Here is a 24,397-nt window from a genome sequence, read left to right as displayed (position 1 = left end):
TCATGCTGCTAACAGAAATTACTTTTTTTTACTGGAATCTTTAGCTTCCTAATAGCATAAAAATATTTCTCCAATTTGGAGAGGAGAACACTTTCAGAAATAATTTGGTTTGTGTTAGCAACCAGACTGGAAGGCCAAAAACACACCATGACAAAATTAAAGTCAATGGAAGGAACATTTGAGATTATCTCTCTCTTTCTCTCTCTCTACATATATATATATATATATATATATATATAAAAATAAATAAATTCCCTTCTCACCCACCGCGGGTGGTGATTCTTCTTCCTCTTAGCTCGGGTCCTCTACCAGAGGCCTGGGAGCTTGAGGGTTCTGCGCAGTATCTTGGCTGTGCCTAGGACTGCACATTTCTGGACTGAGATGTCTGATGTTGTTCCTGGGATCTGTTGTAGCCACTGTTCCAGTTTGGGGGTGACTGCCCCGAGGGTCCCGATGACCACAGGCACCACTGTGGTCTTCACCTTCCAGGCCCTCTCCAGTTCCTCCCTTAGGCCCTGGTATTTCTCTAGTTTCTCATGCTCCTTTTTCCTGATGTTGCAGTCACTTGGTATTGCCACATCCACCACAACGGCTTTCCTCTGTTGTTTATCCACCACGACTATGTCTGGTTGGTTCGCCCTCACCATTTTGTCTGTCTGGATCTGGAAGTCCCACAGGATCTTAGCTCGGTCATTCTCCACTACCTTCGGGGGTGTTTCCCACTTTGATCTTGGGGTTCCAGTCCATATTCTGCACAGATGTTTCTGTACACTATGCCTGCCACTTGGTTGTGTCGTTCCATGTATTCTTTCCCTGCCAGTACCTTGCACCCTGCTGTTATGTGTTGGACTGTCTCAGGGGCCTCCTTGCACAACCTACACCTTGGGTCTTGTCTGGTGTGGTAGATCTGGGCCTCAATTGCTCTGGTGTTTAGGGCCTGTTCCTGGGCGGCCATGATGAGGGCCTCTGTGCTGTCCTTCAGTCCAGCTTTTTCCAGCCATTGGTAGGATTTTCTGATGTCAGCCACTTGGTTATTTGCCGGTGGTACATCCCATGCAGGGGCTTGTCCTCCCATGATGGTTCCTCCGGCACCTCAGCTTCTGTTCCCCATTGTTTGAGACATTCACTGAGCACATTGTCTGTTGAGGCTTTGTCCCTGATGTATCTATGGATCTTGGATGTCTCGTCTTGGATAGTGGTTCTCACACTCACTAGTCCTCTGCCTCCTTCTTTGCGGTTCGTGTAGAGTCTCAGTGTGCTGGATTTGGGGTGGAACCCTCCATGCATTGTTAGTAGTTTCCGGGTCTTAACATCTGTGGCCTGTATCTCCTCCTTTGGCCAGCTGATTATTCCTGCAGGGTATCGGATTACTGGTAGGGCATAGCTGTTTATTGCACGGATCTTGTTCTTGCCATTGAGCTGGCTTCTCAGGACTTGTCTTATTCGTTGAAGGTATTTGGTTGTGGCATGATCTCATCAAGGTTGCCATTTGCTTGTGATATTCCCAGGTATTTGTAACCTTCCTCTATGTCTGCTATTGTTCCTTCTGGGAGTGAGATCCCTTCTGTGCGGATGACCTTCCCTCTCTTTGTAACCATCCGACCACACTTCTCTAGTGTATATATATATATATATATATATATATATATATATATATATATATATATATATATATATATATATATATATATATATAGTGAATGCCTGTAGCCAAGCACTGTACATTACTCACTGATTGGAATCACAACACAGAGTAAAACACCTTACAGTCAGGGAGGTTTGGAGGGAACAATCAAAGCACAGATTGTATGTATCGACTTGTTAGCTTGTTTGCTGTCTGTGCTGGTCCAGAGCTGAAGTAAAATGGAGAACACAGTTTACTGCCCACTTGCACAGATGCTACACTGCTCACCCAGCAGGCAGGACTAAAACCATCAATTTACTGCTGGGAAGACTATGACTGCAGCCAAAAAAAGAGAAAAAGACAATGTAAAAGAGGATAGAGTGTATAATGAATCATTTATTGTTTGGAAAGAATTTGACATTTCTATAATTCCCTCAATTATTAGACTGTTGAAGCTATTTTAAATTAAACTTAATTTTTTTTTGCCAGAAACAAGTGACCAGCCATGCAGTCTTTTCTGTCATGGCGAGTCCACCTGAGGCAGCTGCCAACATGAGGACCACATACAGAAATACGATATATGAGCCTATTTGTATTCTGTTTCATGTCTGTAATCGCAGCAGAGCATAAGTGCTCTTGTGTTTTCAAAATCATTTTGAGTAAGACGGCTTGTACTGCCCTGTGCTCGCTATCACCAGTGACGATTTTGTGCAGGCTCAACATTAATTTCAGTAGAAGCATAATGGGATACATAATTAGTACCAAAACTCTGTACTTTGTTGCAAGAAGTGAAACAGTCGAGTTCTTATCACCGCTGAGCAGACGGCTCACAGAAGGCACATGACAGGGGAGTTTTTGCACAGTTCTGGTTTGCACCTCTGGGCAGGCAGAAAAAAAAAACAAACAAAAAAAAAACGCTTTTGGCTGGTTACTGGTGGCCACTATGGGGCTCTGTGTAGCTACATGTTAACAACATTGCGGTCATGTGGTTTTAGGAAATAAAAATGCTGCAGAGAGCTGTGAGATATAAGAAAAACAACGACAAGAATAATATTAACATTTCAAAATTGAACTGAATGTTTTATTTCTGTATAGCTTAATGTTACAAAAACAGCAACAATGTCAAGACAATTATATTCTCTCTGTCTCCCCTCTGTCCGAAGCATTTAAAACTCTTGACACACTTTAATGGCTTTGTCACAGGGCAGCTTGTCAAGCAAAGAAAGAAAACTCTTGGCTACAAGCAAAGTATTCACAGGCTGCAAGCAACCTTTTCCCTGGAAAGAATGATTTGTTTTTGAGGACTTTTAGCACTGCAGGCTTTCTAAATGAATAAATTGCTGTAACACTTTAGAAGGAAAGGTCAAAAACAAAAAGCTATTATCCAACCTCCAAGATTCCCATTGGCCCTTGTCCACAACATTTAAAAGATGTAATCGGTGACATTAAGACTCATTAAGTAGAGTGGATGCATTTTGTAATATATTTTGGGTTTATAATGTCCTAATTCTTTGACAGATCCAACCTCTTAAAGGGATTGTATCTTTTAAATGGCAATAATTTGCATTCAAGCGATATTGTGGGATGTCCTCTAATATTCCTGCTGCAGATCTATGCAAAGGCTAAAACAGAAACACGTGTGGCAACGGATTTACACAGTGTTTCAACAGCAAGTTGCAAAATGACTTCAGAATTTGCTCATTGAGAATTTCGATTAAATTAATTAATTGATTGATTTTTTATATAATTTCAAACAAAAGTCCTTTGTGTTTTTATTGCATTTTCAAAGGACTGTTGATGTAATACAAAGAGTGATTTAGCAACCAACTCAAACTGATTGATGTATGCTTTTTACAAGAACGTTTTGTAATCATTTCATATTTTATTTTTTATTAATGCACTGTATTGCTTTATAAGTTGTTAAAGCTGTGCTGTGATATGTCATTTATCTAAATGTTTGCATTTGCAAGCCAAAATGAAAGGGAAATTCACCTGTTTGAAAGATTAAAGGTGGAACATTTTGGAAACATAAAATACTATTTAAGTTTTTGTTTGTGCAAATCATTATAAACCCTAAATGTGGTTCTCTTGCAACATTTCAACAAATCTTTTATAAATGTTTAGAAGAGCAAATTTAGGCGCCTCGTTACAGAACAATGTGCTACACATGAATTGAAATGAAATAAATAGTTTATCTTCAAATACTTATTCAAAACACAGAGACAATTTGAAAGTGCTGCCATTAAATGACTTTGAAAATGCGAGGCATAGTCAACTAACAGGACTTTATCTTTCCATTTCTCATGGAAAGATTTAAAGTAAAGTCCACAGAGTAATAAAAGCACTGAAAGACCTTGATCTTCACACACAACTCTATTTTAATACAAACTGGAATCTATGTTGAAAACCACGGTATGAACTCAAATACCAGCAAGGAACATTGATATTTTAAAAATTGAAAGTCCAAAATGGCTGGAAAAAATAAAAGCATGATCAGTTTCTTGAGCTGTTTTGTGACCTGATCAGTTAGGCAGCTGTAAGAGGCTTCAAAATCTATAACTTGCAATGGATGTTATGTTTTATAAAGGAATCAGTCCAGTTGTGAAATATAGTGCAAATGATAGAGTGTATTATCAATATTTTTATACACCATAACTCCAGAGTTGACTGAGGTGTAAACTGAGGCCTTTGTTTCCCTGGTAACTCCATATTACAAAATGACTTTGTGATTCTTGTAACGTACAAATTTAAACTTAACTGATTGAAACAACAAAATGTGGCTAATCACAGCTAATTATAAAACATAGAGGGTTTATTATTTTATGCATAAGTTGGTTTGGATGGCTTTTTCCTAAATAAATGAAATTATCATTTGAATCCCTGTAGGGTTTTTTTTGGGGTTATCTTTGTCAGATTTTAAAATTTGCTGATGTGACATTCTTGAGTGTGACAAAATAAATACACAAATAAATCTGTAAAGGGGTAAAAATACTTTCCCCATCACTCCATGTCATTCAATATGGCCCCTAACATGATTAGTTGAGGTAACACCACCAGAACAAGGCACATAAAAGTGGGAAGCATACACAAAAAAAACAATTAAATGAATGTGTTTTAATTCCACATCCAAACATTGTGGTGACAGAAAAAACCCAATAGCTAGCTAAAGGAGCAAAAGAATCTCAAAGAAGTAAGAGAAAAAAAGTACAAAATTTGTGAGATGTGAAGACCGTGGCAGTGCCATTGGGGATCGAAGCAATCAAGGTTGTGACTGCCAAACGAGGGAGAGTAACTCCAGTGGGCGTGCTGGTGCGTGTGTGTGTGTGTGTGTGTAAAGAGGTAATGAGAAAATGGGGGAAAAAGGTAACCAGAGCTGCCAGAGGAACAGCAGAACTGGAAAGGCAGGAAGGGTCAGGGTCAGTGCAGCGCAGATGGTGGAGCTGTATCTGAAATGTCAGGAGAGATTCTGTGGCGGATAAATAGAAGAACTAATAACTGACTGATTGCAAAACAAATGAACTGTGAAAGCATTAAAATACAATAAAAGTATTAGAATCCATTCTTGACACAATTCATTAACTATGCACAGGTGTGCCCTATTCAAGTTATCAGGCAAAAAAATATTAATCCTGTTTTCATGCAGCACACATTATAGTCCTTATATATCAAGCATAAGTGGTTTAAATTATAATAAAAACATTTGCAGTTTAAATAAAATGCTTTACACTTCAATGACTCTGCAAGAAGTAAAATTGACTCTGGAACAAAACACTGATGTAAAAAAATGAGTTACATACTTTTCTAAATATTATGAAATAATAATTCAGTGAAAGAATGTCTGAGCACAAAAATAAGGGCAATAATAAAAGAACAAAAATCTGTCTTTTTAATTATTTCAGGGGTTGTTTATTATTGCAAAGTAACTGATCTGTGCTTCACTTTGTCACAATCACTGCTGTGTTTATATAGTTCCTAAATAGTTATGAATAAAAATGGAAAACCAATTGTTTCTACCTAAACTCTAGCTACACAAGACAAATTTAGTTTTAGGACCAAAATCCAGTCTGACTTTGCAGTCCATCTCTACCTTCTTAATCCCTCCCTCAAATCAATAATAACGGATCTAATAGAGGTTGTGCTCTCGCTGAATGAGACCAAACACTGTTAAGTGAAAAGTTCATGTTGTGTTGAAACTGCAAAGTTGGACAAAACCAACTTTCTTAAATGTGATGCCTGTGAAAAGACCTTTCCTAACCTAGTTTTGCAAGTTTTCCTAACCCTGTTTTGCAATCAGCCAGTTATTAGTTTAAATTCCCCATATCACACTCAAGGTGAGACGTCACTGAATTTATTTAAGGTTTTTGTTTCCATGTGAGACTGAAGTTGGAATTGTTTGCCGACAATAGATATCAGTCATGCAGGCAGCACACCCCATGCGGGTCCACATGGTTCTGGAAGACAATCCGGAGCAGGTGTCAGACGGGTCATGGTCTGTGAACACGGGCAGCACCAGCAGAGGAAATGGTTTCCTCTCAATCATCCTCATTCTGTCAATAGAGTCTTGAATGACAGGTTCACCAACACAAAGCTGTACAATGACCTTTTATTCTTTTAATCTAAGTTTGACCTTTTTCCAAACATGTGAAATTTAAATTTTTTGAAGCTTAATGTCTCTTTTGGTGACATCATACAAGACCTGCTTGTTTGGCTTTAATTTTTGACCAAACTTGAAAATGGAGCAATTAATTTGTTTGGTGAAAATAAGTAAGAAAAAACAAACCATCTATCAACAAAACATGGAGAAATATATCCAAAAAAAAGACATTTCTTACATGTATAATTTCCCGGCATGTTATCTGAAAACTTTTTAATCCTGGTTTTGAGTCTGTGTAGCCATAGCAGTATGTTATTGTCTTTTGCTGTTTTTTTCTGTGTTGCACCGTTTAATGAATAGAGCAAGCAGAATTTGCTGTTCCACTTATTGAAAGCAGCTTTCAATTTATTAACCAGAGAAGTCATAAATTAATTCTCCACGGTAAAAATTATCTTTCCAGATATTGAGAACAGGAGTCTTTCTATTTGTAAGGCTAACTTTAACAGCCTTCTTTCTAAGACACAAAATTATATCAAATTTCATTCCTTAATATTGGATATGTAAGATATCCTTAAGCTGTCTCAAATCTCGCGCCTCCTTGGATGATGTGTCTTAATAAATAAGGTCGACGTCATGAGTCCATGACAGCAGCTCTTTTAATTATAATGTAGCAGCACAAGCTCCACTTCCACTTCACACACACTCAACAACTTGCCTCTGTCACTACCTGACATACTGGTTTGAAATGTTAACAGAAACTTTTACTAAAAAAACAAACTAAAGTATGAAGAGATCTTCTCAAGCTAGACTCTAAAGTGTTTTGTGAAAGAGGTCTGGGTCGGTTCATCATTTCATGACATATCTGTGATCTCAGCTGGTTGGTAATATATTGTGTCCAACCACACATTTATTCTTCCCACTTAAAATGAACACTGGCTGGCTGAAATTATCATTTTTACAAGCAGAAACTCTCAAATAGATATCTGTAGCTAAAATACAAATTTGAGATAGCTGTGTTTTTGACTAAAAATGAATAATGGCTTGTTATAATCTCTTCCTGCTCATACTAGGCAGGTTGTTGTACCTACATGGCATTGTCAATAATGTTTAATATGCTTTCTAAAGCTAAATAAGAAAGTTAAGACAGAAAAAGAAGGGGTGAAATTTGAACCAAGTTTTTCCAATAGTTACTGTTGCTATGCTTCCACATTCTAGATAAAATGTAAATCATTTAAATCCTTTAGATTTAAAATTGATAAAGCTGTCATTTCAAACAGTATGCCAGAAATAATGATTTTTCGCTGCCTTATTTCTTTTTTAAAACCTTCTAAAGTACTATGACCTTAAAGTCACTCTCATAATAAAAGGCTTCTTTGAATCTGCCAAATCACCCTCAATGGACAGTAGTTATAGTATTTAGCACTTTTTCTTACTCTCACTGTATTCAAAGCACTCTGTAGCAAAGGTCCCATCTACCATATTATGAAATGCACATACCTGATGTGTGCACTTTTCCCCCACAACATATACAGGATTACTATTGAGCATATAACATTTTATAATATCACTAAATGTGAAATTAATAGGCAAACAAATGAGGAATTGAGAGGACTTGAGATCTAAATCTGGCCTTTTCCAGATATACATTCTGTAACTTTATTCAGTTCATCTCCTCTTTAACACAGGAAATTCACTTTTATTGTGAAGAAGGTGTATCATACCTACAATGCCATAAAAAAACATTGTTGTTCAGTACTTTATTTTAAAGATATTTTTTTCCTCAAAGTTTTATTATATTTACTCTAATAAGAGAACTACTGTAGAAGTGTGGGATTACTTTCATCTGATTGCTTTAATTCATTCTGACAGGTGTGTCCACATAAAGCCATACTTACTGAAATAGGCATTTTGTATTGACAGCCTCAACAATAATATAGTTATTATAAGCTAGAACATTGAAAAAAACAACAACAAAAAAAACCCTTCTTGACTTTGAAATGGAGTACAGGGAGATTGTTTGATTCCCTCTCATGAGAAGAGAGAAAATATTAGCCTGAAGTTGTTTGTACATGTGAAGAAAACAGCTGGTATATAATAGCATATGGGTTTGAGCCAGAGCACACTTTCTAATTCAGTGCCATTAATTATAAAAAAGTGGTGAGGAGTAAGAAAAGGCTGATGTGGCAACAAAAACACTTTGATGTTTATTGCTACTTACCTTCACTGAAGATACTAGATACTTTCCAGGATCAAGACATGAAGCTTTTACAAGAGACAGGGAGTAAAATATTGAAACTCGCCCTCATGGCAAACATTTTATTATGTTTACTCTAATAAGAGTATGACTTTATGACTTTGAAGCATTAAATCTTGAGCCAAAAGTATTGTGGTGTCAGGCTTTGTTGTTTCGTCATTGTTTAAATGTCTATTTTGTTTCTAAGACTGTTCCGGATATAGAGGCGTTTTAATAAGAAAACTTTAAATAGTGGATGCAGCAACGAGCAATGTTGATTATCTTGGTGTCTTTCTTAAGTAAACAAATCAAATGGCCCTAAAACTGTTGACTTCACTGCCAGACATCAATTAAAGAACAAGTGATTTGATTAGTTTAATTTATTAAGTTCAGGATATTTATGGGTTTTTCACAGTGAAGCAATGAGTGAATAGCTTGTTATAAAATCAGATTGTAATATAACCTTCACGCAGTTCTAACCTAGATTTCTGACTCACCAGCAGGAACAATTTCAAAAACCCAATTGGGTAGAAAACTACTCTAAAAAGCTTCTGCAATAGCCAACTGATACACTTATAAAGTCTCAAGGGAAACTCTTTGATCCAAACCCCTGTAAGAGCCTTTTGTTCAGTGTAATTTTGTCCATTCATGATGATTTAGCCCTTGGACGCCAAAATAATTGATTATTTTCATTACAAAACGTTCTCCAGCGGACTGTTCAGCCTGCAACCACAACCCGATTCAATGAAATTATAGAATATTGCTCCATTTTACATTCCACCTCCTCTCCATAAACTCTGCCTCACACCTTTATATATTAAATATTAAAGAAATCCACAGCAGATTATGATGTAAATAGCAAATAATGGTGCAGCTATGTCCAATGAAGGCATTTAAGTGTCTCAATATAGATTTACATATCTCCTTAACTATGTCCAGAGTCATCTTATGCAGCTTCCTGCAGTTATGGAAAAATAATGCCAACTTCCCAAAATGGAAGTATTCTCTCTTTCTGTGTATATATATATATATATATATATATATTTTTTTTTTTTTTTTTCATTGACCAGTATGAAGTAAAAATAATGCCACCATTTTAGCTAATTAATTTTCACATGCCTCTAATCGGCTGTTTTGCAATTTATCAAAACGATTTTGTTTAACTGAATGTGAAACTATTGTTTCATGTCACATATTTTTAAACCGTTGCAAGACACATTATCCATTCAATATTTCAAAAGGACAAAATGAATGGTTTGTGAAAAGGTTTGTTTCGAGTCACTTTGCTCCCAACACTCGTGTTCACATTTAGGGTTTGGAGTTTAGTTGTAGCTTTGTCTTGTTTTACTTTACGGTTACTAACCTTGAATGTCAGTGTTGGTTTTGCTCCAAATGTTTTTCTGCTTTTATTTATTTCTACACTTTTGTAAATTTCATTCAGCCCCGTTATTAACTTTAGATCAATAGGTTCTCTCTATTCTGGCTTGCAGGCACAAGACCCAGCTAAAAGTGATTACAAGCAGTAGAGGGAAAAGTTTCTCACACAATCTGTCAGAGCAATCAAAGTTTACCATGTCATTAGTACCTGACAACATAAATGTGCAGTAACAAAGAAATATGTTAAAAGAGCATATCCAGCATTTACTCATTAAATCTCCATGTCGAATCAGTTCTATTATGATTCTCTTAGCCATATTCTTAGCTTTGGAGTACGTGGTCCTTAGTGGATACCAGACTGATTTAGCTGCATTTCTTTAAGGAGTGTGCACAATGAAGCCAGTTCAATCCCTCTTGCTAAGATAATGTTCTTTTGTCCTTTAGAAGTCAAACCTATTTTACTTAGGGTGCATTCACACCAACGTCTAGTTTGTTTGGCAAAGTCTGAATATTAATTGAACTATAATGCAGCCCACCTTAAAACCTAGATCTCAGTTTGCTTGGTTTAAATTCTGGTGCGGATGTGTAACTGCACCAGAATGTGTCTGTATATGTTAACGGCTAGCAGACTGGATACCAATGTAAAAGGAGGAAGCAGACCATAGTGCAGGGCGTTATAGGTCAATTTAAGCAATACAAACATGCATGTTCAGTACCAGCTATTTCTAATATTAGCTATTAGAAATAGCTAATAGTGATTTGCCAAAGACAGAAAAGAAATCCTACTGCCGCCGTTAAAATCTAACAACTTTTGTTTACATGTGAAGAAGGAGGTTGTGCTCAGTGTCTTCTTCTGAGGTTTTTGTGGAGCTCCATACCTCTGTCTTACCATACCTCTCCAGTCAGTTCAACACAGCAATGTCTGCAGTATTGATTATATTCGATGTTGCTGTGTTGTGACATCAGTGCTTCAATTTCAGTGAATGTGCACAGCAAAATGCAACTCCAGTCTGAACAACTTTGCTTGGTTGAGTTAAGAAATGGTGACATGTAAACTGCTTACCGCTGAATTTCAACAAAAGTGCTACATTGATTATTGCACTGATGAAAAGATTCCTGAAATCTTAAGGCACATTAGTTTCCTAAAGCTGCTTTTCCACAAATTATCCACCATTATTAACAGATTTGGCATGGCTCGACCTGCCTGTTCTCAGATTTTTATACCTACTTCAGCGGTACCACTAGAAGGACCGAGCCAGGTGCGGCACCAAAGATGTTTGATTGCATCAGTTGATTGGCTAATCAGCTCATCTGAGTCTTTATCATTATGTTTGGGCAAGCAATGGATTTCTTTAAGACCAAATGAAATATCTGGGTTTATTCGAGTCCATCAGAACCAGAACATAGAGGTTCTCCATTGCTGTGTTTTACAATGGCAGAACTGATACATATGTCTGTTTGCTTATATTAAAGCCGTTTCTGTTTAATTTCCTTCATGAATGCAAGCAGAAGTTTAGCCCATACTTCATGTAGCAGGCGCACCCAAAAAGTCAGACAATGAGGGTGAAAACCACCAGAGAGCAAGAATAGTTCAAGCAGGTGTTGGTTTAGATTGTATATCTATGCACCAAGCTGTTTGTTGTTACTTACCGGGGTGTTGAGTTTTTTCCCCTTTTGGTCTTTTCTCCAATACTTTTGTGTAAAAACATGGTTAAATGTGAAGCATATAAAGGATTGTATACAACTTCATTTCAGGGCTCTGCTTCTCTGACGTCCAGGGAAAGAGGCTTTGAAAGCTTTCTCCTTTGAATAAAGCCTTTCGAAAGATTGATCTTTCTATATTCCAGCAGTTTCTCTATCCTTTATTAAAGAATTTCCATGACACTGCAAACATCAGCGGAGAGATGACCATAACCGCTGCACGTTCCCGGTCCGCCCTCAATAGTAAGGAACAGACTGTATAATGTACAACTCACTACCTGGAATGAAACGGAAAGGCACGTTAACTGAGCGTCTTGCCAGTGGAAAAGTGCCTTTAGATCCTCTGAATCTGATCTGAAGAATCTGGGTGTGATCAAGGAACAATTTATGTTCCTTGATCTTCATTCCAAGCTCAAAATTGGTTTTACAATTTAAGAGAAAAAAACAAACAAAAAAAGCTAAGCTCAGAAACATGATATCTAGTTGTGAACTGGAAGTTATTGTAAATGCTTCTGTCTTTTGTAGTGGATTATTGCGATGGTCTTTTAACTTATTTTAACAAATCTGCAATGCATCACATTCAAACTGTGCAAAATGCTGTGGCAAAACTCTTAACAGGAGCAAGCAGGGGACTTCATATAACTCCTGTCTTAGCTTTTCTTAAGTGGCTACTAGGTATTTTAAGGGTTTGTTTTAAACTTTTTGTTATAACTTTTAGGGCTCTACATGGTCAGGGAACTCAGTAGAGCTCATGCTTGAGTCTCAGTCTTTTGCCAGAGCTCTGAGTTCGCTGTTGCTAGTCCCACATACCAGGTTTAAAACCTGTGGGGATCAGTCATTTCAAGTGGTTCTCCCCCAGTGGTAGAATCCTCTCCCATTGTTGTGTGGCGTATCAATCTTATTGATTATTTTGAAACTTATCTAAAACATATTTGTACAGACAGGCTTTCAATTAATGTGATGTTTATGTCTGACATGTTTTTCTTATGTGCTTTGTTAAAAATAACATGTTACTTATTTACAGTAAGGTCAGTGAAGGTAAATCAGAATTGTCTATATTAGTTTAAAACTGAAATGTTGTCATTAAACATAATTGAGAGAACTTTTGGAATCAAAATCCAAAAATCAAATACAGTTACAAAGTGTATTATTGGAAACCATCTACCTTGCTTCTGCTTTTAGTTGGCATAAGACGTTATTTTCAGAAAGGCTAAGTGGAAAAGCACCGTAACATTTTCATTTCAGTTGCTCATGCTTTCCTGCTAGTCTAACGCTGTTCCGTCACTAAACATTTTTTTCTCTGCACTAGTCCTCAGCTGTTCCTGCTTTCCTCATCATCACCTGCACCACCTGTCCCTTATTAAGACTAATTATATAAGCAAGTTATGCCCACAAAAATCAGGCATCTTCCTAATGTTTGTCACTCTACAGAAAAACTCTGGGTAGTTATCAGTATCCAAACAACACATTAACAAACTGAATTACAGTCTTTTACTTTTTAACCCTGTAAACGTAAGAGGAAAAATTTAGATAACAATGCACAAGGTCAAATCACATTTACATATGATAAATGAATGTAAGATCTAAAGAACAGAATGTTACTTCTTCATCATATCAGCAGCATTTATTTAGTTTGGAGTATCAATCTTGTACCTGCTGCGGTAATAAATCCTCAAATAAAACTCTGCTTAAGAACTGGCATGATGAACTGAAACAGACAAATCATCACCAAAACTAGACACTCTGCATATTCAGAGTGTCTCGTAAACTTCTTTGGCTTGTTAGGTTTTCCATACATACATGACATTTATTTGTGTATAAAACTCCACCACTCAAAACGTTTCTAAATTTGGATTTTAAAAGGGAAAAAAGGATGTCATCCTATAAATTTACAGCTTTGAGCTTGCTCTCCAAATGGCCTAGTGAATCATGTGGCGTTGCATACCACAGCCTGTACAAACATGCAGACCATCATGTGGCTCAACAAGCAGCCACCACTGTGTTTCCAAATCTCATTTAAGCCAGCACTGCACTGATTAGTGTTCTGCTAGAATCCCATCAGATAAATACCCGCATATAACTGTCCTCTAAGCATCAGCAGATTCACCAATTGACTTGGTGGCAGGATTTGTTTGAAGCAATCATGTCACAGTCATTTTCAGCTATGCGAGCAGTAATGTATTGATGTTGTCTCACAAACTTCATGGCTGCTAAAACATGAAACTCACTATATTCACAGTACACACACACACAGGTAAAATGAACAATTGATCACATTCTTTCAAACCTAATCTTGCTCAGACATGGCTTTGGTAATGTCTCCCATTAAATCTGAGGCTGTAGACTAATAAGATGTTTTGAACTAAACCAGTTTGTATTTTTTTAGTTCATATATACACAAGAAGATACTTTACGATATCTTGAGATTCTTCTTGGCCTGTAATTTTTAGTCACGAGGGTAGTAATTAAAAATAACCATGAAGCAATGGGACATTCCCTCAAGATCCACAGCATTAGTGGTTGCCAATTCTTTGTGTGTAAAGACTTGATGGTTTTTTTTTAAATATGAAGTTGCCAGAGTTTTGCTTAATGCTTGACTTTAGCCTTAAAGCTAAGAGTCCAGAGAACAAGACTCATGGTGGGCATGTGGAAACCTGTATCTATCTCCATTAGAAACTCCACGACTGACAGTGCTCAATCTAAGAGAAAGTGGAGCCACTTTACATTGCTGTCGCCATGTTGCTTTTGTCTTGGTAACAGCCCGCCTAACTTTATCACATCGTGGAATATTTCTGTCTCACACCGAGTGAGAAGCTGACACCAGATACATCTCTGCTGTCAGCAGTGAGTCAGCCTGCAGAGATTGTTCGCTGCCTCACATGCAGCCCTGCAGAGCTCTAACACAAAGTGCATGTGATGGGAAATGTGAGCAAGGACAGATCAAGTGTGGGAGTCACAGTAGTACGAAAATGAAAAGTGTGAGTCAGAATTTACAACTTCTGTACTTGTTTGACATCCCAGCTTTGGAATATAATGTATTCTTACATAGCTAAAATGTCTCTGCCTCTTCACTTTATTTGAGATTCAGTCTCCCACATATAGATCCAGTTCAGAAGTTGCATTGGAAGAAAAATGAGTTCCAGTTTGTCTTACAAAATATTTTCTTTAGAAAATAAAAAGCTGGGCATGCTGTGGTGGCGTAGGGGATAGCGTGATAGGCCTTCAGTCCTCGACGCGGCGGTCGCGGGTTTGATTCCCGGACCTGGCCGACGTTTGCCACATGTCCTTCCCCCTTTCCTGTCAGCCTACTTTCAAATAAGGAACACTAGAGCCCACTAAATACCCCCTGGCAGGGGAAAAGAAAAGAAAAAGCATGGAAACGTGCTGTCATTGTGATTTGACACTTTTGGTTAAAAAAAAAAAAGATTCAGGGTTTTAAGATCCTTAAAATTCTTTGATCTACAAATCCTTTCATAGGATTATACAGACACTGGACTGTTTTACCCAGTCATGTAAAGTGTAAAGTGCTCCCCCAGCCCATCTTATTGTGAGATGTCAGTCAACTATATGATGTTGGAGTGACAGGAATTCCCTTGGACATTTCCCTAGCAGAAAAAAAGAATATCCCCCATAACTAAGCTTTCTTAAGGTAACAGGCTTTAACAACAAGCAATGAGTGTTAGACAGCAATATGCACAACCATTTACAGCAACTACAGAAGAACAAAATGCAGCAACTTAATTACCAAATATAGTTTTGTCAGATCCAAGACAATCATCTAAATAACATAGAAGACTTTTGATTTTGGATAATAAGCACATTTAAATTATTTAGCTGGGGCTTATTCTGCTTTTTAAATTAATCTTGGTATGTTCCAGTCACTTGCTGCTGTAAGAAAATCTAGAACCTAGGTATCCAGACTTGCTCTACAAGCATTTGCTAAAGAATTGAAAGAACTGGTCGTTTCCAGGAGCTCAATGAATTCCAGTGTGACGCTGTAATAGGAGCCCGCCTGTGGTATAATTCCAGTCATGAAATTTCCTCAATACTTACAGTATTATCCCACAGCCAAGTCTTAGTGGTATTATACCAAGGTGGAAGTGACTGAAAATGACAGGAGCCACATTAAATCTCAGAGCAGACTCAGTGGATGCAGAGGCACAAAGTCAATAGCTGCAGACCAACAAACGTCAAGTGGTCTTCAGATCAGCTCAATGATAGTACAAAAGCAAAGCATTGGCTACCATGGTGTAAAGAATGTATTCTCTCACATGACAAATCATTCCCTTTCTGCCTATTAGTTCAATGTGCAGGGATTGTATCTTAGATAGATACATCTTTATGCTCTCTACTTTGCCTTGACAGTTTTTGAAGATGGTATTTTTGTATTACATCTGCTCACCTGTGAACAGTGATGGCATAGTTATTTTGAAAAAGTAACTTTAATCGGACTACTGATTACTCCTTGAAAAAGTAACTTAGTTAGATTACTGACTACTTGACTTGGAAAGTAACTAAGTTACATTAAAAGTAACTTTTTAGTTACTTTCAGCAGCTGCTAACAACAACGCTCCGCCTCCTGTGAAAATCACATTGATTTTTGCCTATACTTAATTGTAAGCTATTTTATAATGGTAACATCAACAATGTGTCTCCACTGATAAGGTTGAACTGAAGAGGAGATTGTACAAAAAAAATAAAAAACGTGAGTAATTTGTGTGGTCCACTGTTGTCTGGAAAACTCTAAGAAGGATTTTAAAGCCTCTCCCTCCCCCCAGCCTCCAGGTTCTGTGCAAAAGTTTGAAGCAAGATTTGATTAAAAACAATTTGCCAAGTTTTGAACATCTGACAGAGTAGCAAAAGTATAAGATTCTGTTGAAAGCCCAAATATCAGTCATGCATTCTATAAAAAAAAGCATTTTCTGAAAATTGACAACAACATATCTATAGTTGAAAATAACCCATAAAAAGTCCTGAAGCCCAATGTGGAGTTTCCCATTAGTCATATAGGGACCCAGCAGAAATATAGAAGAAAGTGTTTGATGCAAATTTTTGTCATTATACTGAGAACTAAGATAAAAAATAGAAAACTTTTTTGACGCAAATAAAAACTACGTTATTACATGTAGTTGTAATTGAAGAAAATATTTCCCACACTTTTTAGATTTTTAGTTGTACATTTTAAGTGTGCTCTGCCTCTCAACTGCAGACTGCTGGAGATAGACACTAGAACCTCTTGCGTTCCTGAAAGGATAGGTGTGTTAGAAAATGGATGGATTTAAAGTGGGTGTGCTACAAAAAATATCCTAATACCATTTCATGAATAATTTTCATAAAGGTTGTAAATACTTTTGCAAGGGACTTACGTCTTTGTGGTAATTTCTTAAAATATAGTTGTATTATAGAACATAAAGACTAGAAGAACAGAAGAAACATAAACAAAAACTGCATCCTACTAGCTCTTCAGTTATCATTAATCAAATCTCATAAAGATAATCCAGTGGCATTCAATAATTCAATATTTGGAAGCGTGGCTAACACGGACTGAAAAGCCTTGTTCACTGTGTCCGTTGCTATTGCTAGAACTACAGCCAGACTACATTTCTAAGTTAGTGCAGAAAATCAATGTCCTCGCCCACAACGCCGCCTTTTTGCTGATTGACCCAGTTGAAGAGAAATTGAGCTCAATGGAAGAAGTCCCATTGAGCAGGAAGTGGACAGGGAGATGAGAATCAAGAATCAAGCGCAATTATTTTAAGCTCACATAAACAACTCCTGGCTTAGTAATAGCTGGGACAGATGAGCTGTACCTACACATTACCAATATTTCACAAGTAATTATATTGTTGTAATGGTTATTTACAAGAATACACATTTATTTAACACCACAACACTTTTCTCCACTGAAAAGGCAATGCAAGTGGTACATTTTGATAGATAATTGTTTTTCCAGCGTTTTGTTTTGGCTAAATGTCTTACTCAAGGCCAAGCCATTTCATCTTTATCACATTTAGGAGCCTTTATGAACTAGCATGCAGATATTCCAAACACATCATTCAATATGCTCTGTTGCTTAGAAATATTTTGTTTCCTTGTTATTGAGAGGTGAAAGTGTTGTAGGTGTTCAATATGAAAGTATGCAATATACTGAAATATTTTTTTATGTATCTCAGATGTGTTCAAGACCTCAGAATATGTTAGAACATTTAGATTTTTGCTAGATGTAACAGGGAACATTTACAGAGAGCCAGTTGCAGATTTTTTGGCATCAATCCAGCATGAAATGCTCTTTTCTGTCAGAGTAATGGAGACTGCTGAAACGTGGACTTTAGAGGTATGTCACTGAGGGCACCGCCACAGAGCTCCACCCCACCAATGCCTATTGGTGCCAAGCTAAAATGGAGGCCAGCCTCTAGGAGGAATGTTTATCCAAGCTGAGCACAGAGCCTTATTGCTCAAAGAAGCATGAGTGGATTTCTGTTCTGCAGCAGCTCTATGCCATTTCAGCCAGAGACCTGCACAAAATGAGCCTTCTCTCACCCGTGATGAGAACAGCTCTTTTAAAGAGGCATAGCAGAGATAAATTAACAAGGTGTGATGAAGCGTAACATGTGCGCACTAGAAAGAAGGAATTCAAGCACTAAAAAGATCCCAAATTACTACAGAGGAACAGAAATCAAAAGATGTTAGATTACATTTCTTTAAAACTTTGAAAAATTATTTCTTAGTGAGCTTACCAGAGGCAAGCAAGAAAAGTTGAAAATATAATTTGCATATTTCTTAGATGCATGAGTTTGGTTAGACAGAAACTTTAAAAAGAGATATCAGACCAGTTAAGCTTTTTCCTGAAGGATCAATCTCAATCCACGCTGAATCCAAATAGAGGTCCAACCAAACTGGTGGAACTATTTAGATGCATTAGCTTAGACTTAAATCAATGTCCTTACATGGTTCAATGGAAGGAGAAGTTTTCTGGTTATTTAAAAGTTGTCTTTTTAATTCCAGCTTGCTCAAACCATATGTTGATGAGCTCTTGAGCAAGCCACTTAATCCCAAGTTGCTGACTGATCTTCATATTGGTAAATTACTGTGAGAGTAGCAGAGTGAGTGATACTTGTAGGGTAAAAATCCATTTAGTGGTTTGAAAGACAAATGGACTGAATTTATAAAGTACTTTTCTAGCCACTGACCACTGAAAGTGCTTTACACAAGAGCCATGCTTAGCCAAATGCACTCACATTTAACTTGGAGTGAAGTGTCTTTCCCAGGAGGAAATGAACATGTGACAAGAGAAAGATGTAATTCAACCAACAACTTTCTGACTGCAAGACTACTCCACTCTCTGAGCCACAACTGCTATGACTAGAAAAGGACTGTCTAAGTTCAACTGATTTATTTTGAGTACAATTGGAAAGCCAGACAATGAACTCCTAAAAATTAAAAACACTTATCCAGTAGCTCAGATATATGGATGACACCTGGATCAAAATGCAAGTCGAATAAATGGAAGCGTTTAGTGAACTCATCAGCTCAGTGAACCACAACATCAAGTTCAGAATGGAGTATCCCAAAGAGAGGAACCTACATTTTTAGACTGCTATGTGCACAGTGAGAGAGTTGAACGTCTATTGAACGTCTATAAACATGGACCAGCATCTGGTTTTTCAATCACATCACCCACTGAAACATAACGTGCCAGTCACGAGAGCTCTGCACATCAAGAAAATACTTGAAAATGGTGTCCAGGATTTTATGAAAGTGTTCAAACCTGTCCAATGAGGGACACAAGAAGAAGCAGGGGAACACTGACATTCCATATGTGGTTTAGAAAGTGTCCAAGAAACTGAGTATGACATTTTCCAAACATTATATTCCAACAGCACACTCAGACAGAGACCGGTTCATCCCAAGGATAAAACACTCAAACACAAGCTCAGTAGTGTGAGGTGTAGTATAAGACCGCAAGGACTGTTTAATTCTCTACGCTGAAGAAACTAAACAGCAGCTACACAAATGGATGGCCCAGTGCAGAAGAAAAAACTCATCGGCTCAAGAATCAGTGGTTCACTTGCATCTTAAAGATGCATTTGTATGGAGCAATGTGAACATTTTGAACAGGGAAGACAGATCTGAGAGAGGAGAGAAAGACGGAATCCAGATTAAACATAAAAATACAAAACTAATCAGAGGAGATGGCCTCAGATTTGAGCTTTCTAACACCTACTACAATCCTGACTCTTCTCCCCTGTTTCTCAGCAATAAACATTTTGGGACATGACCAAAATAACTCCCATGGCTTCACTAGGGACATGTTTGGATCATCAAGCAACAGTGATGCATACAGTGAGCTAAATAATGAGTAGGAATAATGACTCATCTCTTAATTGCTCCATTTGTGACTTCAATAGAGCTATTAATTTTTGATTGTTCTAAAAACAACTCACATGCCTCTAACTTCCAATCATGTTCACAACTGATGAATCCTTTTGGATGAGAGCTGAGACATCTTAAAGAAACAAGAGAAAAAGTCCAGTTGCCTTCTACTCACGCATTTACTGTCAGATTGAAGTTTAACAGCTAAATAAGGCTAAAATAAATTATTTCAATCCCACTACTTTAAAATGTACTTATTCAAATTTATCATCTTATTATTTTTTGTGCATTTTACTTTTGTACGTCTAATTTGTTCATGTTAGAAAGAAACAAAAATAAGAACTTGCGTTGTGATAGTGGCAAAAAAGGTAAAGAAATAGTAATAAACTATTTAAAATCTATTTTAACAAAACTGTGTCTTTGCTGTCTGCCCTTAGGCTAAAACTAAGACGTTCATTACCAATGATTGCCTCAGGTACAGAAGCTGAACTTGATAGCCACATACATTTTAGCATTAATTACATCACTGAACTATAACTCTGACATTTTTCAAACCACAAATCTTGTGATTGTTTTGTTTAATCCATTCACGTAAACTGGGAGTGTTAAGGTTAACCTATTTTTTTTTTCAAGTTTTATTAAAATTTTTGAATTTGTTGGGTAATGTTTAATACCTCCCAGAATTTCTTCTTGTTGTGCATGAAATCAACAATAATGTCAGACACTAATACTATTCTATATCTGCCTGCTAACACCTCATGTTCACCTCTTGTCTCCGGCAAAACGATGCGGTTTTTGTTTTGTTCTTCATTCCACCGTCTAAAGTGTGTGATTTTCAGAGCTGGAAAAAAAAAAAGTTCTTACTGTCCCCAAAGAGAAAACAATGAATAACAGGTACGTTCTCTGCAGACACCAAAACATTTACCATTTAGTTTGAATGAAGTATAAGGCAGTTCATTCAAACTTTATCTCGGAGGGAGACAGTTTGCGTTGACCCGCTTTCCCTCAGTTGTAATTTGATATCTGGATATTTGGAATCTTACCCTGGATGTGCTGGTTCACCACGCTCTCCAGCCGATCCAATCGCTCCATTATCCGGAGAGTGTCCCCTTTTTTGTCCCCTTCCAACTTTCCCACTGCTAACGGCATGGGGACCTTAATGTAAATATTGGCGATGTAGTTAGTAACCCATCCGACATAGAGCAGGCAAACAATGTTGGTCATGCCGCTCAGGATCACGCATGTGGACACCAAAGTTTTGGTTCTCCTGGTGCAAGCCATGCCGACATCCCTCCATGCAGCACAGCCTGCAGTCTCCCCTCGGATCGCGGCACAGGGCGACAATTTCCCGCACACACAAAGAAAAAAGGAATCCTGCAAGAATAAAGTTATTCCTAGCGAGTGCGCAGCGGCGCGAAAAATGCCAAGCACAGAGCGCCTACTTTAAAAGTGCCGCGGGTTTATTTGTTACGTTGCTGAAAGACAGGTAAATGGTACAAAAGAAATCTACAGGTGAAGGACCCTCCTCTCCTTTTCTCTCTCGCCCTACTGCGAACCTCCGCGCGTACAGTTGCATTTGAGGTTTGAGAAAACAGGAGGGACAGAGCGCATCCCACTGCAGCCAATGGGAGAGATGGAGAAGACTGACAGCCTCCGAGTCTCCGCTACGCGCTGAATCACTCTGATCCGATCGGATCGTTTTTATCTTGCAATTAAAAAAAGGAGTCTATAAACAGCTATTGAAACAACAACATAATACACTTTTATATGTAATTTATGGTCTTTGCCCTTTGCAAATCCATTCTAAGTATAATGAATTTTTCAGTACTCTGCATTTTACCAAAGAAAACAATCATCACTCTTATCAGCTCGTAGGATAGAGCCAGATATGAAGGTGTGCAGAGGTCGTGTGCCTTACTCCGGATTCATGGAAGGGGTCGCTGCTGTGGTTAAACCAGCGCTCAGGAGAACGCATCAGGGAACATATTGAGCATGACCTTAACCTTTATAGATCATTGCAGCATTGTGTGCTCCTCTTTCTTCATTTCCTCCTGTGTTAGGATGCCCTCTCCCTCCATGCTATCTTATTTTTTTTTTTTTATTTTGATAATGGTTTCACCACAAGGAAAAAAAAATAGGAACTTAAGTCATTGGTGAAGATTTTGCTCAAAGTCATACCTGCGATATATGGCGACCTCATTCTGATTTGAGAGTTTAATTCAGAACCCTTCTGGCAAGTCCTTTGTTAGGCTCTGTGATTTACTTTTTGACTATAGATAAACTTATCCAAAGGCAAGTTTTAAATAACAAGATTCATATTTGCATATTACCTGCGGCCGTTGAATGAATACAATGATTTTCTCTACATTTTCTTGTTGACAAAATACTTTTTTTGTTTTTTTTCGACAGCAGTTTCTAGTATCATCTTTGGCAGATGACCACTTTCTAACAGCTTTTATATTCAATCTGCCAGACTGCTACAACACAGCATGCTGCCAGAGTGAAATTATTAAATCCAGTGTCACAATCATTTCTACCACCAACAGCATATTGTGACACTTGATTTCTAATATGTTTTCATGAGTACGACTCAGCCAATATTTAAGAATTACTGTCAAAGGAAACCGAACTAACACTGGCAAATTTCTGCTTGTGCAGAATTACCCAGTTCGTTGACTTCTCATTGGGCATTTCAAGTGCAGCCAGTCTTTTTATTTTGTATCACTGGTCTGGATTGCAAAACCGCTGCAGTGTCCCCTTGTGGTTCCTGGAGGACATAACAAATTACTCAGCAGTAACTTCAACAGAAAGCAGCAACAAACTTTTATTTTTAATAAGTAGAGGCAATAACAAAGTAAGTAAGTTGTAACACTGATCTAAAGGAGGACATAAAGATAGGTAACACACCTGGATCTGAAAATCCAATTTTTATTTTGGTTTATGTACAAGCTATCATTAGCACTGCATACACAGACAACGGCTACAGGAAGTCGAAAGACTAGCAGCTTAAAAGTGTTTTGTCTTTTTTGTGAAACTCGGTGACACTACCAATCTCCTCATGTACTGAATGTTTAATTTAATCCTGGAAATTTTAGTCTGTAGGAGAAAAACAAACAGAGTAGGTAATTGTCTAACATATTTTCACTTTGAAAGCTGGACATCTTTACTCTAGCTTGGCCCTGTTACTTTTTATTACTATTACTTATATTTTGTGGTTCACTTCCATTTTTTGGCCACAGAAACACTGTCACTATAACAAGCGCCACAGCATGAATCTATCAATAGTTTTTCTTTTTTTCTCTACTATTTTGCCAATCTTATGTAAATTCTAAGTTTATATGCAGTTAAATCCAAGAGGATTTCCTCTTGCATGATTTACTGCATCAGTGTGCCGTAGCATAGAGGCAATCAACCTGTGGGACTGCGCAGATGTATGTAAATTCAGATTGCGTTGATAGCTGCCTTCACCTCATCTGCTTTGTTGGTTCTGGTGTCTCTCATCTTCCCCTTGAAAACAGCCCATAGATTTTCTTTGGGCTTCATGTCAGGGGAGTTCACTGGCCAATAAAGTACAGGAACTCATCAATGAACCATTTTTTTGGTACATTGGGGAAGGTAATTTTAGGTGTGTCCCCTGCAGTAGGGGAAGCAAGTTCATATGTAAACATTTACTCAAAATGTATGTCTTTGTAAAACTTAGTAAAGAGAATGTCTTTAGCTATTCACTCATTTTCAGGTGGCAAAAATGAGTCAGGCGTTGCTTAGCGCCGCTTAACAAAACACTCCCAAGTTTTTGTTTTGGTTTTGTTGACCTTATGTAAGTCAGAAGATAATTATCTTTATTTTGTACTTTGTCATTGAACATCCAGAGACTGCCCTTCTCCTTTGTGTTATGGCTATATGACTCAGTGCTGGGTGGTGGGTCATTCATCTCAGCTAAAAGAGCTGCCAAAGTGCAAAAAGGTCATTTTCTTGAGTTTGTACTGTGTGAAAGGGTTTTCTGTTTGCTAGGAACATGGGTGTGATGAAACAGCATTTTTCCCTCTCTTTGCAGTTGCTCACCACTTTCTTAAGGCATTTGATTCTCTTGAAAATCAATAAATTGTCTAAGGGATCTTGAGTGCTGAAGTTGCTCTAAACAGTCCTTGAATTAATGCATTAAGAAAATAAAACCTTTGGAGTTGTTTTGCATGCTGTACAAAATTCACAGCACTTGCGTGAGCTTAATTTAGCCCCCATTTGAGCCCAGGTAGATCTGAGCTACTTCCATAGTTGATCAAGTCTGAAAAAAGTAACAAGATATAGTCATTCCTGTTCCTTTGTTCTAAAAATGTCACACTACAGAAAAGTTTCACATAGAGACGCTGGACATTATATTAGATGACGAGGTTTACAGTATAAATACCTTCCAGGAGTTATGGCTCGTCCTCAATATTCTGTCATGTTGGTATTCTTATTAATGCCTCAGGCATGAAGTGTAAAACATTGCAATGTT

At 37.6% G+C, this 24,397-nt stretch overlaps 1 protein-coding gene across 1 annotated transcript in view; it reads right to left on the bottom strand.

Annotated features, from left to right (window-relative positions):
* Nucleotides 1-21,454, bottom strand: part of galnt18b (UDP-N-acetyl-alpha-D-galactosamine:polypeptide N-acetylgalactosaminyltransferase 18b) — an 86,632-nt gene extending 65,178 nt beyond the window's left edge. Inside the window, exon 1 of the mRNA XM_044096508.1 lies at nucleotides 20,946-21,454. Coding sequence (XP_043952443.1) covers nucleotides 20,946-21,183 — 238 coding nt within the window. The 5' untranslated portion in view covers nucleotides 21,184-21,454. The remainder of the gene's footprint in view (nucleotides 1-20,945) is intronic.
* Between the last annotated feature and the right edge of the window lie 2,943 nt (nucleotides 21,455-24,397).

The sequence above is a fragment of the Gambusia affinis genome, linkage group LG02 (assembly GCF_019740435.1).
Source record: "Gambusia affinis linkage group LG02, SWU_Gaff_1.0, whole genome shotgun sequence".
Taxonomy (NCBI): domain Eukaryota; kingdom Metazoa; phylum Chordata; class Actinopteri; order Cyprinodontiformes; family Poeciliidae; genus Gambusia; species Gambusia affinis.
This window is presented reverse-complemented; position numbering and strand designations above follow the sequence as displayed.